Below are 24,082 nucleotides of genomic sequence, written 5' to 3' on the forward strand. Positions count from 1 at the left end.
AAGACCTCCAAAGAAGGAGACTCCACCACACTCCTTGGTAGCAAATTCCACTGCTGAACAGCTCTTACTGTCAGGAAGTTCTTCCTAATGTTTAGGTGGAATCTTCTTTCTTGAAGTTTGAATCCATTGCTCCGTGTCCGCTTCTCTGGAGCAGAACATGACACTGTTAATCTCTGGGCCATGGGTTCAAGACCCACATTGTGTGAAAGCTCCTTGCATTGCTGGAGATTGAATTGAATTATTCTTGTGGCCCCTTCCAACTCTGATTCTATGATTTCAATAAATAGAATACGGAGTGTAGGGTGTGAATTTTTTTCATCAGCAGCAGCAAAGGGGAAAGAAAAATTATGGGTGGGAATGTAATATAGTGGGGTATAAAGGGGAACTTGCAAACCTTTTGCAGCTGTCACAATGACTTTGAAAGTGAGCTTTTGGCCAGCAGCCTCACAAGTGTATTCGCCAGCATCCTCTTTCTCCACCTGCTGCACAATCAGCCTCCGGGTCTTCCCTTCAGCTTCTACCTTGAATTTCTTGCTGGAGGTGATCCGCTTCCCATCCTTGAACCACTTCACTTCTGTCTTGGCTTGGGCCACCTCACAGGTGATGGAGGCGTTCTCTGAAACAACAGCTTTGATCTCCTTCTGGACCTTCTCCTTGTTGACAAACACGTCCTCAACTTCTGCAACTGTGGCAAGGTGCAGGGGGGGGGGAGAAAAGGGGACAAGCAAAGATCTATAACTCTAAGCTCCATTTTATAGCAAGGGATGCTTTCATTTTGTATGGGAACTACCAGTAAGTAAAACACTAACAGCAGAGATATCACAACATAAGACCCACCTGCCGTTTCAGCCACTCTGTTCCTGCAGCAATATTCACACCCTCCCAAAATAATTTATAAGTCACCTTTGGACAAATAAGTGGTGCCCAAGCAAGACGGAGAGGATGAGTACCAAGAACTACCACTTCGTGCCCCAACATGAGCTTCTCTCCTATTCCATTTCAGTTAGCAGAATTTGGAGTGTAGGGTGTGCATTTTTTCAACATAGGCAGCCAAGGTGACATGGCTGAAGCATGAGAGGTGACATGGGTGGGGGGTGGCCTTTGGTCAGTGGGTAAGGTATATAGGTAGTAAGGTATATAGGAGAGAAGTCAAACCTTTTGCAGCTTCAGCAATGACTTTGAAGGTGAGCTTTTGGCCAGCAACCTCACAAGTGTATTCACCAGCATCCTCTTTTTCCACCTGCTGCACAATCAGCCGCCGAGTCTTCCCTTCAGCTTCTACCTTGAATTTCTTGCTGGAGGTGATCTGCTTCCCCTCCTTGAACCACTTCACTTCTGTCTTGGTCTGAGCCACCTCACAGGTGATGGAGGCGTTCTCTGAAACAGCGGCCTTGATCTCCTTCTGGACATTCTCTTTGTTGACAAACACATCCTCAACTTCTGCAACTGTGGCAAGGAGAGGGAGAAAAGAGGACAAGGAATATAACTCTATAAACTCCCAATTTACAGCACTTCAAGGTTTCCCCATTAACCTACAATCACTTTTCATATACCCCATAAAAGCAGTGTCTCCTCAAACACTAATCTACTGTGGATGAACATACAAAATTCAGGTTGCAGCACAACACAGCAGTAGGATCTATAAACCCTGTTTGTAGACAACAGTCCCCTTTTCAAATCATGGATACAGAGTCTGCTTAAGGACATCTTGGCTATATACAGGTAAAACTCGGAAAATTAGAATATCGTCGAAAAGTGCATTTATTTCAGTAACGCAACTTAAAAGGTGAAACTAATATATGAGATAGGTGCATGACATGCAAAGCAAGATATGTATATGAGATAGGTGCATGACATGCAAAGCAAGATACTTAGAAAGGAAGACAAGAGAGAAGAAGTACGACCAGAAGAAGATGTACGCACTGAGGATACATTTGAGGAAACTCCAGGAAAGACAGAGAAGATACACAAAAGACAATTTGCTGAACCATCAGATTTGTTTTTAGAGATAGAGTACAAGGAAGAAGAAACTACTGTTCCATCAGTGGGAGAGGTGGAACAGGGTGGGAACCATGAAGAATTTTCTGTTTCACTGGTGGGAGAAGTGAAACAGGGAAGGGATGGGATCCAAAAGCCTCCCAAAAAGGGTAAAAACAAAAAGATTAAGACCCTGGTGAGAGAGGGGGAGAAGGAAGTAGGTGGGGGGCAGAAGAAGGAGAATGGACTTGGAAGCAAAGTGTGAGAAATACAGAAGAGGGGGGTAAGGGTTCGGCAAAACCTAGATTGGGACAGAGTAGGAGTGGGGTGAGGGAGAACTATGTAAATTTGTATTGACTGACAAAAATGGTCTGAATCCGGAATGTTTTAAGGAGCTGGCTTATGTCTCTGGGTAAACCGATTCCAAGGGAAGGGTGGTAGTTTTAGCTTTGTGGGAGGGAATAATTAGGGGGTAAAAGTGATTTGAAAGTTATGTTTGAATCTTTCTGGATAAAGGGTAGAGAATTTTAAGATAAAAATGGAAATGTGAAGGGTGAAGGGTAAATATTTAAAAAGAAGTAATAATCTGGAAGAGAGAATGTGAATATAAAATTAGAAACTGCAAGAATGAGTAAATGATTGAGAACTCAAGAATTGATTGAGGAAGTCCGCAGGGGATTGAGGAAGTTCGCAGAGTTTAGAATGGGAGTTGAAGATCTGTTTTTACATCTTATGGTTATTTAATATGTCAAGTATTGTGGGGAATAAGAATTGAAGATGTTGTTTTATATATTTTCTTTTTTTCTTTTTGTGTAAAATTCAATAAAAATTATTATAATAAAAAAAATTCAAAAATGATGCCCAACAGGGCAGTCAGTGGGGTTGACATTCCAGTGGCTGCTACATTATACCTTAACATTATCTGCTCTCCATTTCCATTCAAATTAGCAGCAGACTATCAAGGAATGTGGGGTGTGCAAATTTTCAGGGTTGGTAGCCCAGGAGATAAGAAAGAATGGGGGGGGCGCGAACTCTGGTGAGCAGAAAAGGCAGTCCCCAATATAGATACAGTGGTACCTCGCAAGACGAAAATAATTTGTTCCACTTGTCTTGTGAAAATTTTCGTCTTGCGGAAACAAACGGCAGACGGCAACAAAGAATGACTAGACGCTTTCGTCTAGCGAGTTTTCTGTTGCACGAGGCATTCGTCTTGCGAGGTACCACTGTAGTACCATAAAAAGGAAAACATCCAAACCTTTTGCAGCTTCAGCAATGACTTTGAAGGTGAGTTTTTGGCCAGCAGCCTCACAGGAGTAATCACCGACATCCTCTTTTTCTACCTGTTGCACAATCAGCCGCCGGGTCTTTCCTTCAGCTTCTATCTTGAATTTCTTGCTAGAGATTATCTGCTTCCCATTCTTGAACCACCTCACCCCTGTGTTTTCCTGGGCCACCTCGCAGAGAAGAGATGCATTCTCTAAAAAGGTAACCTTGATCTCTTTCTGTACCTTCTCCTTGTTGGCAAACACAGCCACAGGCTCTGCAGTGGGGGAAATAAAACACATGCCAAAGTAGAGCAGTTAATAAACTGACTTCTAACACACACACGAATTTAAGAACTTAAAACTCAATATTACCTACACAGAATAAAATGCAAAAATTAAACAGTAAACCAACTTCAGCCGCACAAACACATGGCTGGGAAACACACTACAGAAAATGGCAAAGTTAAAAAACACAAGCAGCTAAAATATAATGCTGTAGGGGTGCTTGCCTAAAATCCAAAGGGAGGGAATTCCAAGAATTGGTGCAGCAGTGCTAGAGGCCTTGCTCCTGGTGGTCATGGAGCAGGCCTCAGGAATGTATGGCCTATAGTCCCTCTGCCGAAGACGGCAGTGACAAGGAAGCAAAGTGCTTTGCTTTGGCCCTGTCCACCACTGAAATGCAGCCATATAAGGTTGCCTTATATCCTATTTCCTGCTACGGCCAGCCAGGTACATGTGGATTGTATTACAGAGGGGAGGGGTGGAATATCTCTTGCAACACGTTTCTTTGCTATTGGTCCTATATTTACAAAGTAGACCATAAAGTGTGGGTGAAATATGGCCTAGCTGCTTCGATGCAACACAGCTCCCTTGAAAGCAGAGCTATTGGCATGCATACCTGCCAAGTTGCTGTCGGAGAAATAAGGGACCGGGCCGGAAGTAGCGCTGCCGCCATTTTGGAACTGGGCGGAGCATGCTCAGAAGTGACTTTTGATGCTGCTTTGCCCAGTTCCAAAATGGCCGCCACGCCAGAAGTCGCACTGCAGCCATTTTGGAACTGGGCAGAGCAGCATCAAAAGTCGCTTCTGAGCATGCTCCGCCCAGTTCCAAAATGGCCGCCGCGCTAGAATAAACCGGGGGGGGACAAAAAATCCATTTTTTCAGCTAGGAACAGCTGGGAAAACGGGGATTTCCCGGGGAATACGGGAGACTTGGCAGCTATGGGTGGAATATCTCTTGCAACAAGTTTCCTTGCTATCAGTCCTATATTTGCAAAGTAGCCCATAAAGTGTTGGTGAAATATGGCCTAGCTGCTTCGATGCAACACAGCTCCTTTGAAAGCAGAGCTATTGGCATGCCACCCCTAGATCTTCTGCTGTTGGATTCCCTATACCTGAACATATCCAGCTGCTTTCAGTCCTGAACAACCAGCCACCTTACTGTGAGCACTGGAATAACAAAAGTGCCTGTTCAGCTACCAGCAAATATATTGCCAGCAAGACTTTTGTGAAGGAAGGATGACTACATTGCTATGTCACGGCAAAAAGTTAAGCAATCGGATTCCCCTCCTCACCTTCGACCTCAACGTGGAATGTTAACTTGTCATCCTTTGTTTCACAGGTGTAAATCCCTTCGTCTTCTTTCAATGCATTGTTGACAATGAGCTTTCTGTTAACTCCCTGAGAGGTAAATGTCACTCTCTGGTCCAGCCTGATAGGTTTTTTACCCTTCTTCCATATGACGGGCTCGTTCTCTGATGAGACCTCGCACACCAGCTCAAATTTCTCTGAGAGTTTGACCTTGATTCCAGGGGTTGATTCATTGACGAACTTTGCCGCTTCGTCTAGAAAAGTAAGTTGAGGTTGCAAAACAGAGTTGGCAGCAAAGGGCGCAAATGGATTGAGTATACAACTGAAACAACATTTTGCATGAACTGGAAAATCAGGTGATTTTTTTTCAAATCTGAAGCAGAGTGAGGTTTTATTTCATTTAAAAAGATAAAGACAAAAGGTTGGACTTTGTAGACTAATTCAAAATCTGAAGATTTAAACAACGCTGACATTGTAAGAAAGGCATTAGAGCTTTCATGGGGTGGGGGAGAACATGAGGGGTGAACTCAAAGAAATTCCACAGCAGCAGCAATGGGACCCCATGGAGAGAGAGAATTGCCAGGAGACATTTTGCCACTGAAGACATTTTAACGTCTGAGGCAAAAGTCAAGATGGTGGCCCCCTCCCATTCCATGCATAGAAGTTGACCAGTCAGGCAAATACATAATCTTATTTTTCAATGGTTTGAAAACAAGTTTTCACTGGTGAGTACATTGGCTTGTTTAAATATTTTGTTGTTGTTGTATAATATTTAAACATCCCATTTGTTGTTGTTGTTGTTGTTGTTGTTGTTGTTGTTGTTGTTAATGTCTATACTTCTCTTCATCCAAGCATCACAGGGTGATAAAAATGCATACCATAGTAACAAACAAAAACAATAACCCTCCCCCGCCACACACAGTTTTTGTAGTTGCCGTTACTCAGATTATACTTTATATTCCCCCCCCCCCGGTGTTTAATTTTATGGAGTATTTTGAATTGATATATAATTGTGATGGATTAACTCTGAGTAAAACTTAGTTGACTACCACTTACTGTTTATATTAGACCGGCCTAAGGCTGAAAGGCATTTGGTTTATTGGATATTCAAAGGCCTTGTAAATTTTAATTTGATCATGTTTGTGATACAGTTTTATAAAACATTTTATACAGTGTTTTGGAATTCGGATGTTCAGATTCCAATATTGTTTGCAGCTATTTACTCAGTCAGGCATTTGTACTTCGGCCTTTTTGGTGGCTACATCCTGATTATGGAATGGCCTCCCCAGTAAGGCTTGCCTGGTGCCTACATTAAGATCTTTTTGGTCCCAAGTTGTCAGGGGTTGTTGTGGCTACTCTTGAGTAACGACTCTCCACATCTGCTTGTCTTTAAGATGTTTTTATTTCTGCATATTATTTACAGTGCAAAGTGTCCGTAAATCATGTCTGCTCAGTCTGAGTCAGAACCTTGCAATGGCTGCTTTCTGTTTCGCGCCCAACATAACAGTCTGGGAACCCCAAAGCGCCTCCCCTTGGTCCTACGGGGAGCCGTTCGCCTCAATTCAGGCGTTGGGGGGAAGGGCCTTCCTTCTGATTGCTTGCCGGTCCCTTCCTCCTCCTTTCTCTCCCCCTCCCCTCGGAGCAGGGGCTGTCTGAGGCTACCAGAGCCTTGGGTCTCCCTTTCTGTTTCCTGACTCCTGTAATCTGATCCGCTGCTGGACTTACTGCTCTGCGAGGAACTCGACCTGATGAGGGGAGGCTGTTCCCTATAAGCCTTCCCCCTTACACAAGTGATGACCCCTTTATTCTCCCAGGTGTACTAGAACAACTGAGCCTCCACTTTCTCGCACACCTGGGTGGTTAAGGCAGAGCTTGCAAGCTTTGAAACACAGCTCTATGCTTCTGGATTTCTGGCTCCCCTCTCCCCAGCAATTTTTTAAAAAAAATCCTAAGAAAAAATGTATATAAAAATACCTTTCAAACTTATCTTGGCAGTGCTTTCAAGATTATTGGCAACAAATTTCACCTCTGCTTCTTTGAAAACACTTGTGACCCTTTTGACAGTGAGGCTGTGCGACGTTTTGGTTCTTGTAATGATGTACTTATCGCTGTTCTGCACGATGTTGCCATTAATATACCAGGAGCCGGAACAAGTATTAGTGAGGTCAACAGTGAAGATTGCATCCCTGCCTGGCGCTACTGCTACATTTCTCAGAGGGCTTTTCACAGCAAGTACTGGTTCTGTGGAACAGAAGCAGAAAATGCAGTTGAAATGACCAACTATTAGACAACGAATAAAGGCAATGCAACTCAAAAAACACATTATCATTAGGTAGATTGCTACTGTATTGAGATTGCGTTTGTGGGATAACCATTCTCATATAACCAACATGCTTAAGTATGCATGAAGAGGTTAATGCCATAGAGTAAGCTGTCCTGCCAGGCTTAGCTAGGTCACTATATATACAAACATTACCTTGGAAGGAAGGTAATCAATTCTATTGTTGTACATCAGTCTACATGAGAAGCTCATATTGAGTTCCTACAGAAATAATTTAGGAACTTTCACCACTGTAACAAAGCCAAGTTTTTACTGCCTGTGTTTTCTTATTGATATATGGAAAATCACATGAACCTGACCTTTGAAGGGTTTGTAAGTAAACCATTTTTTAACTTCCCAAATGTGTGGTCTTTTTATATTCTGGGGAAGAGGGGAACTTTGGGAGGAACTCAGAAGGGCATATTTTAAAGGTCTGCCAGCCTGTGTTTCCATGTTTTACTTTGCTGCATATTTTTGGTTTTAAATATCTGCTGAGGTTCTCTCCCTTAACCCTACAGGGTAAGGTAATTCCCCCTTCGTGGGCTTCAGGGCCAATATAACACTGGATGACCAGAGAAATTATTATTGGCTCACATTTTTTGAGCTGAGAACTGTCTTGTAAAAATAGGAGAAGTGTAACCAAACTCTAAAGAATAATAACATTTCAATCCACCCTTTAGCCCAGGAGGTGAGAAGCAGGATTCACAAAAATTAAATTCCTCCATCATTCCTACCCTCCACAATACTCTCAACCTAACTTGTTCTTCCTCAGTGGCTCTTAGCCTAACCAACTTCTCAGAGATCCCGCGAAACCAGCCTGAGGAAGTTTAATCCTAAATCATACCAAGAACCTTGAATAAGTTATTGCTGAATATTAGGTTCACCTCTGAATAGTCAACCCAATACAGCAATCACTTTTGATGCTCTAAAGTTCACATCCAGCTCACAACCTTCCAATGGCTTCTTCATTTCATGAGATGTAGCAGGTCTGTCTATGCACCCAACCTCAAGGACTGCAAACACCTCCTCTTTTCATACTCACCAAGGTGCAGGGTTCCTGGGAAGTCAAGATAGCCGCTCTGGCCATAGTTGTTGACTGCAGACACTCGGAATTGGTAGTCAGCCTCTTCAACAAGATTGCTCACATTGAACTCGGTTTCAGGGACGGGGGATTCATGGCATCTCAGCCAAGTGAACCCAGTCAGTTTCTTACGCTCCACTACGTATCCATCAATAGGGATGGGGCGCTCCATCTTAGGCGGGGACCAGGATAGCATCACTGAGGTTTCTGTTTTATTTTTCACCACTGGGTCCACTGGTGGATGCGATGGAGGCTTCTTTGGAGCTGGGTAGTATGAAAAAAAAGGGGGGAAATAAGTTGATCAGTTTGAAAAGCCAGGATCACTTAGGGATATGTTAGTTGCAACACCAGGGGTCGGCAAGCTTTACCTCACCTGGGCCAGTTCACTGCAGCAGAAATACCTTTGTGGGTTGGATTGCATGCCCGCGATTTCCAGCATCTGCATCTGTGCAGATGCGATTTCCGGCGCCACGGAAGCGAGTCCCTGTGCCACACTGTGCCAGTTTAGCGCAGCACGCAGGGACTCACTGAGTGGGCGGCTCGGTTCGGGAGCGGTTCGGGGGCCGGTTAAACGTCCCCCGTGGGCTGCTTGTGGCCCATGGGCCTTAGGTTGCCTACCCCTGTGCAACACACACACCATTGCCAGAGGCAACACACTAAAAGTCATGCCGCAGCAGACCTCAATCCTTGTCTCCAGCTACCAAAAATTCCCACAGCCTTGAAACAACCTTCTTCACCCATGCCTCAAGGAGGATCAGCCCTATAATGCATTGCAGCTATTTTAATACATCCAGATTTAAGTGTGCTTCCTTTCAGCCTAAGAGCTCATCCAGACTTCCACTTTTCCAGCCGCTTTCCCCTCAGGAAACCCGATCTTTACTGCTGAATCAGTTTTGGGCTCCATGCTCTCAGCAGGGTGCCCCCAAAATGTGCGAGATCGCAGAGATCATTTCTGGGCTCCGCAAGATCACACAGGTCAGGAGGAAGAGGGCTGGGAAGACAAGCGTCCCGGTTTCCCGAGTCAACACCATAGCTGCCAAGTACCCCGTTTTCCCCGGGAAACCCCCGTTTTTACTTACCTTTTCCCGGTGGTCCCCCGTATCACTTTGTCTCCCGTTTTTCTCCGTTATTTTTTCCTGCCGGCGGCCATTTTTTCCAATTTGCCCTTCTATGGGCACAAAAAATGGCCGTCGCCAGCTTCAAAAGTCGCATCTACGCATGTCCGGAAGTGCATAGACGCGACTTCCTAGTGTCGGCGGCGGCCATTTTTGTTGCCCATAGATGGGCAGAGCGACACCGGAAGGTGCGTCGACGCACTTCCTGACATGCATACAAGCGACTTTCGAAGCCGGCGACGGCCATTTTTGGTGCCCATAGAAGGGCAAAGCGACACCGGAAGTTACGTTGACGCAACTTCCGGTGTCACACGGCTGCCGGTCCCGGATTCTGCAGTCCGGGACTTGGAAGGTAAGCAACACGTTGGAGTGTATGCCTGTCGCAAGCCTCTCTGCTGCCATCCCTGTTGTCTAATACAGTGATTGCAGAGTTCGGCACAGTTCACCTTTCAGTGAGAAAGGTCCTTCTTGCAGATGCTGACAGAAAGCCAAATTACACTAAGCTCATTGTGGCTGCAAAAATGGCTCCAAGTTTTCTACCTAAATGCAGGGCCAGATTTAGGTTTGATGAAGCCCTAAGCTACTGAAGGTAATGGGGCCCTTTATTTTTTAAATATTTTTTATTAAAGATTTCTTGAATTACAAAGGTGTGTGCAGTGTCTCTCATATTTTAACATGTATCATTTTTGCAAATCAGTTTCATTTGTTAAGACACTAAGAAGAAAGAGGGAAAATGAGGTAGATAGGGGGTGGGAGGGCGGATGGGGGTGAGAGTAGGTGACAGTGTTTCTGTTTTGCTTAATATATGTAATAACGGGGCCCTTTATATGTCCAGCTGTCCTTTGTAAACAACAAATTATCACTGTTTATTGTGTTGAATATATGCTATATGGTAATTTATGGACCTCATAGGTATCTAAAGCCATTTGCACATGCAGAATGTAGGCACCCTATATATATAGAAATGAGCAAACCAGTGATATTTTAGGGAGCAGGCTAGCAGGCAGGGCCCATGACTTTTACATCATAGGAGCCTACACAACACAAAACACTGTTACTATATGTAGGTTTAATTTTATTTGTTTTTTTATCTTATATTTTATATGCCTGTTGTCTTTGTCCATGGAGTTGTCTTGGCAGGGATACTGGACTGGCTTGCCAGTTCCTTCTCCAGGTGGATCACGTTTAGTCAAAACTCTCCACTATGACCTGTCCATCTTGGGTGGCCCTGCACGGCATAGCTCGTAGCTTCTCTGAGTTATTCAAGCCCCTTCGCCACGACAAGGCATTGATCCATGAAGGGGGATCAATTTTTTGCTCACTGGAAGGACAGATCGTGAAGCTGAGGCTCCAATACTTTGGCCACCTCACGGGAAGAGAAGAATCCTTGGAAAAGACCCTGATGTTGGGAAAGATTGAGGCTACGTAGCAATGCTGTGCATGCGCACTACACAGTGGGGTGCCGGCATCACCACTCGCATTGCCCCCCCAAAGATGGAGCAAAGAGTGGCTGGGGGAACCCGGCCAGATGGGCGGGGTATAAATAATATATTATTATTATTATTATTATTATTATTATTATTATTATTATTATTATAGGAGCGGCCGCCCCCTCCGCTCCCCCCTTGCTACGCCCCAGACTGGTGGAGAAGTGCGCCATCTGGCTGCTTCAAACAACTGGCTGAAACTTTTATTCTTCAGGAGATCTGCTTGTGTTCCAGTCCTCCACAAGAGGGCCAGCTTCATCCTTTGAGAAGCCCTGGAACCTAAGACTTCTTAAAGCTAACCACAGCCACTTTCCTCATCCTAGTGCTGGCCTATACCAGGCATCCCCAAACTTCGGCCCTCCAGATGTTTTGGACTACAATTCCCATCTTCCCCGACCACTGGTCCTGTTAGCTAGGGATCATGGGAGTTGTAAGGTCAAAACATCTGGAGGGCCGCAGTTTGGGGATGCCTGGCCTATACCATAAGCTGAAGAGCAACCATACTCTGCGGATATCACATGGAGGAAGAGAGAACAGCTCACCAGACACAGTAAACTGGGTGGACGTTCTGCACTCGTCGGCCACAAACACAATCTCTGCTGAGTCCTCCATTTTACAATCTCGGATTATCATGCTGTACTCTTTGCCAGATGAAGTGATGGCAATTCGGCTGTTGGGCTTGAGTTCTTCCTTGTTCTTTAGCCACCGGAATTTCTGGCACTTGTTTTCCAGCTCCACGCAGAATATTGCTGTGTCATTTACGCTGACTGCAGTCTTCCTTGGCAGTTTCTTGATAATATTCCCTTTTGGTGGAGGGGAGATTTTTAAAGAAATTATTTTTAATTAAACAACAACAACAACATTAGCGGAACATTTAAATACAAGGACCTCAAAGATATAACATTGCTTAAATCACTTTCTCTAATTCGTAGAGATTTAAAACTCTGGGCACATAAATTACATAGGTGAACCCTATATAACTATATGTATTATCACTATTTCAAGAAGGATACTGACAAGCTGGAACGTGTCCAGAGGAGGGCAATCAAAATGGTCAAAGGCCTGGAAGTGATGCCTTATGAGGAACGGCTTAGGGAGCTGGGTATGTTTAGCCTGGAGAAGAGAAGGTTAAGGGGTGATATGATAGCCATGTTCAAATATATGAAAGGATGTCATATGGATGAGGGAGAAAGGTTGTTTTCTGCTGCTCCAGAGAAGCGGACACGGAACAATGGATTCAAACTACAAGAAAGAAGATTCCACCTAAACATTAGAAAGAACTTCCTGGCAGTAAGAGCTGTTCGGCAGTGGAATTTGCTACCAAGGAGTGTGGTGGAGTCTCCTTCTTTGGGGTCTTTAAGCAGAGGCTTGACAGGCATATGTCAAGAATGCTTTGATGGTGCTTCCTGCTTGGCAGGGGGTTGGACTGGATGGCCCTTGGGGTCTCTTCCAACTCTATGATTCTATGATTCTATGAACCCTTCCTTGAGTGTTTTTGCATGTCTGGGATGTGTTGTTGAACTCTAACAATGCCTCTTGCTTGTCAGGATGCAAGTCACAGAGGGACTTCTCTCCCTGTGTGTAGAAAATAACCTACTGTACAAGAGTTAAATTTACTCTGCTCACTTTTGCCTCTGGCCCCACCCACCACTGGCATGTGGCCCCTGGGAGGCTGCCTAGATCAGAATGCGGCCCTTGATGCAGAAAAGTTTCCCTACCTTCCTTCTTTAGAGGAAAGGGGGGATGAAAATGAAATAAATTAACGAAGGTGTGTACTGGGGTTGTCTCTCACCCCAGAACCGGGCAAGCTCTCTGTAAGCAACAGCTGGAAGAAGAAGAAGAAGAAGAAGAAGAAGAAGAAGAAGAAGAAGAAGAAGAAGAAGAAGAAGAAGAAGAAGAAGAAGAAGAAGAGTAGTTTGGGTTTGATATCCCGCTTTATCACTACCCGAAGGAGTCTCAAAGCGGATAACATTCTCCTTTCCCTTCCTCCCCCACAACAAACACTCTGTGAGGTGAATGGGGCTGAGAGACTTCAGGGAAGTGTGACTAGCCCAAGGTCACCCAGCAGCTGCATGTGGAGGAGCGGAGACACGAACCCGGTTCCCCAGATTACGAGTCTACCGCTCTTAACCACTACACCACACTGGCTGTTCAGTTCTTGCCGTACAGGCCGGTGCATAAAGCAGCCAGCCAAGTCCACGTCCGGGACAGCGGAGAGAGGTAGCAGCTGCTTGCGAAAGTGGCCGTGTTGTTCTTGTTTGCTAAGAAGTCTCTCGGGGTTGAAATGCAATGGCCATCCTATCAGTTGCTTGCTAAGGCAAGCTGGGTGAGATACAGAAAGTATGCAAGTGACTGCACACTGGATTACTACCCCTCTCCTCTTAATATACTCAGCAAGTATTGCAATCAATATCAAGGCTAGCATTGCAAAAAAATTGCTTTAGAAGACCCTGCTTGACCTTTGGCTGGAACAAACAAGCCAGTGGCATTAACTTGGGGCTTGCAGGACAGATTGTGCAATTCATGTCCAACGTCCCCCTGCCTCCCTTCATTCCTCCATTTCCTCAGCTGTATCTTGCACCAAGGGTTGCCAACTTGTGGCCCTTCAGTTGTTGCTGGGCTCCAACTTCCATTGGCCCCGGTCAACATTCCCAACAGTCAGAGATGGTGGGAGTTGCAACCAAGCAACATCTAGAAAGCCACAAGTTACGTTAGTAAATGCAGAATTTAAATAAGTGGTTAATAGATAAAGGAATAATTAAATCAATTTTTGGTTATTAGATGACGGTGAATAAACTGCTAAAGATGTATTATAATGAAATCAGAAAGAAGGGAGCGAGGGAAGTCATCTGATGATGTTAATGAAAATAAGGTTTATATAAGAAATGTTTGTATATGTTTTTTGTCCTTAGATTTGTTTCTTTAGCTGGTATTGTTGTATCGTGTTCTTTTTTTGTTTGTTGTTTCTTATAAAATGAATACAGTGGTGCCTCGCAAGACGAATTTAATTCGTTCTATGAGTCAATTCGTTTTGCGAAAAATTCGCCTTCTGAATCCCATAGGAATGCATTGAAATTTATTTATTTATTTTTTGCCCATAGGAACACATTAATTGAATTTCAATGCATTCCTATGGGAAACCGCGATTCGCTAGACGAATTTTTCACAAACCGAATTCGTCTTGCGAGGCAACCTCCGATCGCAATACCCATTTGCCTAGCGAAAAATTCGTCTAGCACGACATTTGTCTAGCGAGGTACCACTGGAAATATTATTATATAAAAAATAGAAAGCCGCAAGTTCCCCAACCCTGATCTAAGATGTGGAATTCCCTGCGGCATGCACAAGATGGAAGAACGTCTGTTAACAACAGCCTACATCTCATGAGAGAGGGGAATGCCCCTTCTAAGATCAAGGGTGGGGAACCTGTGCCTCCCCCAGGTTCTGCTGGACTCCAGCTCCCATTGGCCCAAAGGGAACAGCCAACGGTCTGAGATGATGGGAGCTGTAATGCAGAAACATCTGGAGGGCCATAAGCTAAACACCCCATCCTACAGATTCAGGAGGTACAAAACACAGCTTTAAGAAGTGCAGCAGGTATCCTAGGAGGGTTAGCAACTAGGTTAGGCCCCATTCCCCTGCACACTCTCATCAACACTCCCTGTGCTATGCTCTAAAGATCATTTGAGAAAAGGCAGTGCAACAACATACAGGTGTTTGTTCGCCTCCACCTGCAGTCATAGCTAGGGACATCTGAGAATTTCAAGGGGCAGGGAAGTGGAAGCTGTGTGTGTTAGCAGTGGGTTAACAGTTGTGAAATGTTGGAAGAATGTGTAACCAGGGCCGGCCCTACAGCCAGGCTGGGTGGCGCAGGGCGCCAGGGCGCCCGGCCGCCAGGGGGGCACCGCGAAGCTGCGGCCGTGGTGGCCGCACAGCTATGCCCGCCGTGCTGGGAAACGGGGCGGGGGGGGTGCCGGAGGGATCCATCGCACCACGGGGCCAGGGCACCAGATATACTTAAGACAAAGTATCGGCAATTATATCAGCAGAAAAAGTAGTCCAATTCAGGCACAAATACCATATTTTTCACTCCATGAGACACACTTTTTTCCTCCAAAAAAAATAAGAGGAAATGTCTGTGCATCTTATGGAGCTAATGCATTGTCCCTGGAGCTGGATTGCCCAGGGGGGGAAAGCAGGTCATGGTTTTTTGTTGTCTTTTTTAAGGAAGAGCTAAAGGCTAACAAGAGGGAAAGAGGAAGTTAAAGGAACCCGCTCAACAGCTGATTGCAAGAGATCAGGGAGGGAGATAAGGGAAGCTAGCTCCCTTCCAGGCCCCACCCTCTTGGCCAGGCCTCCATTGTTGAATGTTCTGCAGAGGGAGGCTGCAGCGACATGTGACAGGCTGATTAGATTATCTGTCTGGAAACTGTAGAAATGGCTCCCTTTCCTTTCCTAAAGGAAATACAGAACTGTGAGTTGAACCCCATAAAAACAGGATTCCCCCCCCCCTTTGCAAGGTAAGCTCAGCAACTTTGCACCGATCCTCAAAAATTGAGCTTTCCCCCTTTGCAAAAACGCTGCACAATTGTGAGCTGATCCCCCAAAAAAACAGGGCTTTTCCCATTTGCAAAATAAGCTGCACAACTTTGAGCAGATGCTTTTTTTAAAAAAAAGGAGTTTTCCCCTTTGCAAAAACGCTGCACAACTGTGAGCTGATTCCCCCCCCAAAAAAAACAGGGCTTTCCCCCTTTCCTCCTCTAAAAATTAGGTGCATCTTTTGGTCGGGTGCATCTTATGGAGCGGAAAAATACGGGCCATTTAGAGCTGCATTTGTCCCCCAGACTGGAGCACTCTCCACCCATTGCCTGCAGAAGCCAAACCAAGAGCTACCAGGCTCACCACTGCTGCCCTCCTAGTGCGCCACTAATGACAAGCTTTGTACCTCAGAAACTGGCTTTTACTGGTCCTGCTCAGCTGCTCGTGCCACAGTGTGACATATAAGAGCCATAAATCCCTTCCTATGCCCACACAGCATCCGCTTCATATTCTCTCTCCAAGTGCAAGGCCTGGAAACATTTGGCTAGCCACTCCCAGCATGTAGGATGGTGGAAGTTTTCATATTTCAAAGAGGAAGAGGAGGAGGAGGGACGACAAGCACTTAATGTGACAACGTGGACTCTTGAGGGTGTGAAAGGAGAGATAGTGGAACAAGACATAGCTAGTTTTGCCACTGCAGCACTGTGGATTCATAATATCACAGAACCATAGAATTGATGGGCTGGAAGGGACCCCGAGGGTCATCTAGTCCAACCCCCTGCAATGCAGGAATCTCAACACATGGCTCCCCATCCAATTTGAAACCATATTGGACCCTGCTTAACTTTGCAAATGAGCTAGCAGCTTTATTGCTGCACCACTAGCTCCTTGTTAACTTACCACAGTTTTCCATTTTTTGTCATACCCAGTCTACCACTAAGAAGCAGAAAGGTTTCCATCTAAAAGCTCATTCAGACATGGGCATTCATCACTTGGTAGCTCTTATCTGAATGTGTGCGAATAGCTTTATCTGTAAAGTGTTGTGTCTGTGGGGATCGTAGGGGATATCAAATGGGATTGCAAACACTAGACTGGTTGTGGCAATGCACGACAGCAGAAACCAATACTCACTCTTTAAATGATAAATCATGGGAAACAAATTTGAATAAATTATCAGCAGCAAAACAAATATGCAAGGCAGGATGCCAAAAGATAATAGTTTGGAATAACATGGGGGATATTCTTTAGTTTCTTTAATAATAATAATAATAATAATAATAATAATAATAATAATAATAATACTCTGGGCGGCTTCCAAGAAAGATTTAAAATACATTAACATGTCACACATTAAAAACTTCCCTGAATAATTGGATTTAAATTTATGGACATGCTTCAAATGACGGGGAGGAAGACACTGCCAGAAATACCAGCCTCTGAGTGATAAGAGAGTCGAGGAAACACCATATTAAAGAAAGAAAATGATATGGACTGAACAAAAAGGGAAGTGAACTTTTTATTTTTATATCTCAAGATGCACTCAACACCTTCCCTGTACGGACGGTCTAATGAATTTAGAACAAACGAGAAGTTAGGAAAATATAAACTGTGTGGATGTTGGAGTATATATAATAGAGGATTTTTATTTTTTATTTTTTGGAAGTCGTTCTGCTAAGTCTGTAAGATCAAAGCCTCCCCAAGTTGGTTATATTATTGCTGGAGCTCGTTAAAATACTTTGCGGACAGTTCTAAGTGGATTTACAATTTGTGATGCACTTTTAATTCAGAACCCCCAGATTTTGAAGCATGGGAAGTCAAAAAAAAATGATTTGCTATAATATTTGGTTTAATAGATATGTATTTGTATAATTTGGAATAATTGATATGATATGATTGGTTTGTAATTGAAAAATTTAATAAAAATTGATTTTAAAAAATAAAAATAAAAACTTCCCTGAATAAGACATACTGAAATAAGACAGAATAATAATATCTGAGCGAAATGCATTGGGTTCATTCAGAGAGTGCAAGTGTGCTCAGAGCTATCTTACAATTGGGGAATATAAATTGAAGACTGAAAAAGGGGGTTAGCGTTTCATAACCAAATACAATGTGAAGGCGGAACATTACATGCCATGTGTGCTATGCTTGAAACAGGCAAATGTGCTTAAGGAGGGGGAATTTCACTGGAGAAATGTCAGTGGGAGGGGAGATTAACCCTTTCTCTGCTGCTGCTTCCTTTCTACAAGCTGCAGCTTCTCCTGCAGGATTCAGCATGTGTGACATGAGATAAACATGTATTTCGTACCTTGCAGCTAGGGAAGGAAGGGGAATAGTTACCCGCCACAGAGAGACACTTCTCTACTGCACTTTCTGTGGTGCAAGGCACACCCTCTCAAAACGTTTTGGTTTCATAGAATCGTAGAGTTGGAAGAGACCACAAGGGCCATCCAGTCCAACCCCCTGCCAAGCAGGAAAAGCCATCAAAGCATTCCTGACAGATGGCTGTCAAGCCTCCGCTTAAAGACATCCAAAGAAGGAGGCTCCACCGCACTCCTCGGTAGCAAATTCCACTGCCAAACAGCTCTTACTGTCAGGAAGTTCTTCCTAATGTTTAGGTGCAATCTTCTTTCTTGTAGTTTGAATCCATTGTTCCGTGTCCGCTTCTCTGGAGCAGCAGAAAACAACCTTTCACCCTCCTCTATATGACATCCTTTTATGTATTTGAACATGGGTATCATATCACCCCTTAACCTTCTCTTCTCCAGGCTAAACATGCCTAGCTCCCTAAGCCGTTCCTCATAAGGCATCGTTTCCAGGCCTTTGACCATTTTGGTTGCCTTCCTCTGGACACGGTCCAGTTTGTCAGTATCCTTCTTGAACTGTGGTGCCCAGAACTGGACACAGTACTCCAGGTGAGGTCTGACCAGAGCAGAATACAGTGGTACTATTACTTCCCTTGATCTAGATGCTATACTCCTATTGATGCAGCCCAGAATTGCATTGGCTTTTTTAGCTGCTGCTAAAAAGAAAATAAAAAGAAAGCTTTGAGAAAGCTTTCCCTGAGGTGTGACCAAGTCATTTTTAAAATCTGAATTGAACACCTGTATGAATGGTTTAAATATTTTTAGAATTTGTAGAAATGATTTTAATTGTTTTCAGAATTCTCATTGCAGTATTCTCTCTCTCTCTCTCTCTCTCTCTCTCTCTCTCTCTCTCTCTCTCTCTCTCTCTGTGTGTGTGTGTGTGTGTGTGTAATCCCATTGCACACTGTTTTGATGGCCGCAGGCTGTTTATGAATTTGTAAAATACTGTAAATAAATAATGGTGCATTTGCCTATCATTTTTGCTCCCTGGGGTTTTATTCCGTATGTACATATGTACACGTTATTACATGTGTTCTACCTGCAAGATGCAATGTGTTTGTAAGGCTTGCTTCATCCCCTCCAACATTTCTCCAGTGAAAATAGGGGCATCCCAAGGGAAAGTGGGACATTCCAGAATCAAACCAGAAAAAGTGGGACGGCTTCCCTAAGGGACAAAAAAAAGGATTTTATGTGCTTCGTTTTCACTTACCTTGGACACTTAATTCTGCAATGGTTCTGCTTCCCTCTTTCATTTCGCATATATAGACAGCATCATCATCCATGGTAATGTTCTGGACTGTAAGCTTCCGAAATGTGCCTTCTTCCTCAATGTTGTACTTCTGGCTCTGCTGGAGTTTTGTCTCCTCTTTGAACCAGGTGGTTTCTGTGCTGGGAACGGGGACCTCACACTGGAAGGAAGCAGATTCCTTCTCCCGAACTTCCAGGTCTCTAAGTTTCATCTTGAAAGGTATTCTCGGTTCTTGGGAGCAAGGAAAAGAAGCGATAAGTATATGGGAACACAAGAGCATAACAGAGCCAAGGAAGGATTGCTCTAAATACACTATGATGAAATAGTTAACAACAGGGAAGGGAGACCTTGGGCCCAGGAGCTGAATGTGGCCCTTCAAGCCTCTCTATGTGGCCCTTCTCTCTTGCCATGCTCCTCCAAACTTGCTCTTTGAGTGTTTTTGCCTGGCTGGACTGGCTGAATTCTGATAATGCATTTTGCTTGCCGAGATGGAGTAAGGAGAGGGGAGATTATGTGCAGGTATCCACACAATCAGCCTATTGCAGAAAGGTAAGAATTGTATTTGTTTTGCCATTCATTTTTGCTTCTGGCTCTGGCCCTGCCCACCAGAGAGATGTGGCCCCTGCAGAAGCTTGTCCAGAAGGGAATGTGGCCCCCAGGCAGAAACCTCACCCCTGGTTTATAGCGTACAGCCTGATTCTGTAAACTGATGCACTGCCTTTATAGAATTGTTATGCCAGGGGTCCCCAGACTACGGGCCGGGGGCCACATACGGCCCCCGAGGCTCTTTTATATGGACCCCGGGGAGCCCCGCCGCCCACTGCCGCTGCCCGCTCTTACCGGCGCGGTGCAGCGTGGCTGCCGACTTCCGACCCAGAAAAGCGACGGAAATAGCTTGTGCGCATGCGCAAGCGTCATTTCCGGTGTACTTCCGGGTCGGAGGAGGCTTCTGCACATGTGCACAAGCTATTTCTGGCGCTTTCCAGGTCGGGAAAGTGCCAGAAATAGCGTTTGCACATGCGCATGGGCGCGCACAGCTGCGCGCCCCCACGCACACTCCCCCACCGAAGCCGGGTTAGTTTGGGGACCCCTGTGTTATGCCAATGTACAACAAGCTAGTACTGGACCACAACAAACAGGGCATTTGGCTAAGGCAGCTTCCTCACCAACACTATTTTTATTTTATTATTGTTACATACATATCCCACTTTTCCTGCAAGGAGTTCATGGTTCTCCCCTCCCTCCCTTTCCATTTTGCGTGTGGAGACCTTTTAACCACTCCCCAAAATAAATTCAGACAAGACTCAAATTTTTTGTTTGGTTTTTGGCAGAATTTATGCCACAACTTTATTGATTACAATCAAGTGAGTATCTGAAGAAGTGTGCATGCACACGAAAGCTCATACCAAAATAAAAACTTAGTTGGTCTTTAAGGTGCTACTGAAGGAATTTTTTTTTTATTTTGCTTCGACTCAGACCAACACGGCTACCTACCTGTAATCAAGTGAGTGTTTGCATAGGCTCTGGTTCGACTAGTTCCCTGCACCCTTGCAGGCAGCGCTGACCCAGGGCACGCCATAGGTCAGCCTTGGGTGAACACCCAGCACAGTGGAAAGCGGGGTCAAGCCAGTCCACCAGCCAGATGCCCCCCCCCTGGACTCAAGATCAGGGCACAACCTCTCTCAGAGTTGACCAACCAAAGAGTCCCTGGATTCCTTTAACAGAATACCCATCACATAGGGATGGCGAGACCATTCTCCCATCCCTATCACCTGAACCAGAGCCTATCTACAACCTTACAAGTTGTGACAATTTGCTATGTGGCAGGCGAAACCCAAATGGCACCAGCCAATCAGCCAAGTGGGAAAAATTCCTGCCGTGCCCCTGTCCCGACGACAGACGACAGCATAGCAAGGTCATGCATGCAAGCCCTAAATATAGGGAGAGGTGGGCGGGTGTTCTGATGCACTGGCCCAAAAGAGGAAGCTCAGGGACACGTGCATGGGCTTAAATAGAGGTCCCTCGATAGAATTTAGCTGGCATCCCATTGGTCTAGAAACCCCAGTTTAAGCATCGAGGGACCTCCAATAGGGTGTTGTGGCCATCCAAACGTTCCCACCCACAACACAGGGTTTGGTTGCCTGGTCACACCGCAACACATGCCCTCTTGTTAGGGAGGACCCAATTTATCCTCGCAACCACCTTATGAGGTCAGTTAGGCTAAGAATTGGTGACTAGCCCAAGGTCACCCAGTGAGCTTCATGGCCAAGTGGAGATTTAGACCACATCCTACCACCATGCTACACTGCTTCCTGGTTATCACCAGCTCCTCCTGCTCCTCTTTGTCCATATTCATTGCTATCACCTGCTTGTTTGCCAGGCAGAGAGCCGATGAGGAAGAAGGCAAAGGGATCTTCCACTCCTCACCACCGCCGTTGCCTGGGCCACACCAAGAGGTGGATGAACAAGCAGACGGCAAACTCATACAGATAATCGCATCTGCACAGTGCATTTAAAGCATTATGGTACCACTTTAAACAGTCATGGTTCCCCCCAAGAATCCTGAGAAATGAAATTTGTTAAAGGTACTGAGAGTTGTTAGCAGACCCCTGTTACCCTCACAGAACTACAACTCCCACAGTTCCCTAGGAAGCGGGATAGACTGGTAAACCATTCTGGAAAGTGTAGCTTTGCTGTAAAAGGTATCGTGTGTCAGAGGTCTGGGGGGGGAGGGTTGGTGAAAAACCCAATTATAAAAGGGACCATCCTGGTCTGCCCACCAACCACAGGGTTCTCTCGTGCATGGGCGTAGGCAGGGGGGCAGGAGGGGGCAGCTGCCCCCCCCCCCAGAAGCAAAAAATTATTGTATTTTACAGACCATAACCAGCACTTTTCCCCTCCAAAAACTGAAGTGGAAAGGGCTTTGCTTTAGCGAGAGCAGCTCTCCACTTGCTGGGGGGGGGCGGGAACACAGCTGTAACAAAAACACATCAAATAAATAAAGCAAAGTGGCTACCGGTACTTAAGCAGTTAAGACAATGGAGCAGAAAATCCCTTCAGGCAAGGTTTGATAGCTGACCAATTCACCCTATTGTTCTTCAGTGGTAGTTGTTAATGAGCATTCAGGGATCGCATTAAGAGTTCTATTGGCGATTTAATGAGGGTGCATTGACTAAGGTGGCTCTGCAAGGCTAAAAGGAAATGAATAAGAAAAGGGGGGGCTGTAGCTTTTGATAGACACAGTGATGTTTATAAAAAGCAGAGGTGTTCCAGTCTGCCCCTCCTCCTGCATCTGTATACTGTAAATCAGGGGTGGCCACCTCCCAAGAGACTCTGATCTACTCACAGAGTTAAAAACTGGGAGTGATCTACCCCCTTTTGGGGGGGTTCAGGTCAAAGCTGTTGAGTTTTTTTAAAGAAGGGAAGCCCTGTTTTTTTGAGTTTAGGTCAAACTTGTTGAGCTTCTTTTAGGAGGGAGGCCCATTTTTGTTTAGGGCTTCAGGTCATAGTTCAGCTTTTTTTAGGGAGGAGGAAAATTTTGGGGTGCCAGTGATCTAGCAGTGATCTACCACAGACATCCAGTGATCTACTGGTAGATCACAATCTACCTGTTGGACGTGCCTGCTGTAAATCAAGCAGAGAGAAAGCTGCTTGCAAGGCTCCTGTACAGGCGTTTCAGTATCTTCCTCTTGCTGCAGAGTTCCAGCATCACAGCGTCACCCAGAGGCACCCACAAATGTGAGTTATCCCTCTCTCTATTTCTTCCTTCCTTCCCTCCCTCTTCCGTCCTTAATAAAATAGGGGGGGCAGATAAGCCCCACATAGAAAGCCCATCAACATGGGGGTGTGTGTGACTCTTTAAAATACAGTATTTACCAGTAATTGGGGGGGGCACCTAGGCCTCTAGGAGTTGGCTGCTATGCCTAGGACAATTCAAGAAAGCAGATTGATGCATATGCTATGGTAATATATCAATAGAATCATGGAATTGTAGTCGGAAGGGACCACAAGGGTCATCTAGTCCAACCCCCTGCAATGCAGGATCTTTTTCCCAAGGTGAGGCTTGAACCCACGACATGGTTGAAATATTATGCTGATATGCAGCAACACCTCGGAGCTGTCGTGACTGCGGCCGTGCCTTCCCTCGCCCTCGTCCGCCCTGCTACCCCCTCTCGCCTGCCCGACCCTCCCGTCCTCTTACTGCAGAGTTCCAGCATCACAGCATCACCCAGAGGCACCCACAAATATGAGTTATCCCTCTCTCTATTTCTTCCTTCCTTCCCTCTTCCATCCTTAATAAAATACGGGGGGGGGCAGAAAAGCCCCACATAGAAAGCCCATCAACATGGGGTGTGTGTGACTCTTTAAAATACAGTACAGTCGTACCTCGGGTTGCGAACACCTCGGGTTACGAACAACCCGGGTTACGAACTTCGCAAACCCGGAAGTATTTTTGCCGTGCGCGTGTGTGCAGAAGCGCCGCACGCCTTTGCGCATGCGCAAAGCGCAAAAATAGCAGAAGTAGCGCTTTGCGCATGCGCAAAGCGGCGGTTCGGGCCCTTTTCGGGTTACGAACTTTTCGGGTTACGAACTGCGACCCGGAACGGATCGCGTTCGTAACCCGAGGTACCACTGTATTTACCAGTAATTGGGGGGGGGGGAATGCACCTAGGCCTCTAGGAGTTGGCTGCTATGCCTAGGAGTAGGACAATTCAAGAAAGCAGAATGATGCATATGCTATGGTTATATATCAATAGAATTATAGAATTGTAGTTGGAAGGGACCACAAGGGTCATCTAGTCCAACCCCCTGCAATGCAGGAATTTTTTCCTAAGGTGGGGCTTGAACCCACAACATGGTTGAAATATTATGCTGATATGCAGCAACGCCTTGGAGCCGTCGTGTCTGCGGCCGTGCCTTGCCTCACCTTCACCCGCCCTGCCACCCCCTCTCGCCTGCCCGACCCTCCCGTCCTCTCCAGCCAAGCAGGGTAGCCGCCGATGCTGCCAGCCCCAGAAGCACAAGGTGGCCGCTGCCGCCGCCACGATATCATCAGGCCAGCTGGCCCTGTAGCCCCGCCCACGTTCCCACTTC

At 45.5% G+C, this 24,082-nt stretch overlaps 1 protein-coding gene across 35 annotated transcripts in view; it reads right to left on the reverse strand.

Moving 5' to 3' along the window:
- Positions 1 to 24,082, reverse strand: part of OBSCN (obscurin, cytoskeletal calmodulin and titin-interacting RhoGEF) — a 304,918-nt gene that overhangs the window by 251,734 nt on the left and 29,102 nt on the right. For 33 of the 35 annotated variants that reach the window (XM_088654038.1, XM_088654035.1, XM_088654052.1 and 30 more), the window contains exons 3-10: positions 18,950 to 19,219; positions 11,377 to 11,637; positions 8,194 to 8,496; positions 6,806 to 7,072; positions 4,816 to 5,085; positions 3,233 to 3,517; positions 1,156 to 1,446; positions 395 to 685 (exon numbers count right to left, since the gene is read on the reverse strand). In XM_088654038.1, coding sequence (XP_088510164.1) covers positions 395 to 685; positions 1,156 to 1,446; positions 3,233 to 3,517; positions 4,816 to 5,085; positions 6,806 to 7,072; positions 8,194 to 8,496; positions 11,377 to 11,637; positions 18,950 to 19,219 — 2,238 coding nt within the window. The remainder of the gene's footprint in view (positions 1 to 394; positions 686 to 1,155; positions 1,447 to 3,232; positions 3,518 to 4,815; positions 5,086 to 6,805; positions 7,073 to 8,193; positions 8,497 to 11,376; positions 11,638 to 18,949; positions 19,220 to 24,082) is intronic. The other 2 variants (XM_088654044.1, XM_088654041.1) reach the window with 1 other exon arrangement.

The sequence above is a fragment of the Zootoca vivipara genome, chromosome 11 (assembly GCF_965207765.1).
Source record: "Zootoca vivipara chromosome 11, rZooViv2.hap1.1, whole genome shotgun sequence".
Taxonomy (NCBI): domain Eukaryota; kingdom Metazoa; phylum Chordata; class Lepidosauria; order Squamata; family Lacertidae; genus Zootoca; species Zootoca vivipara.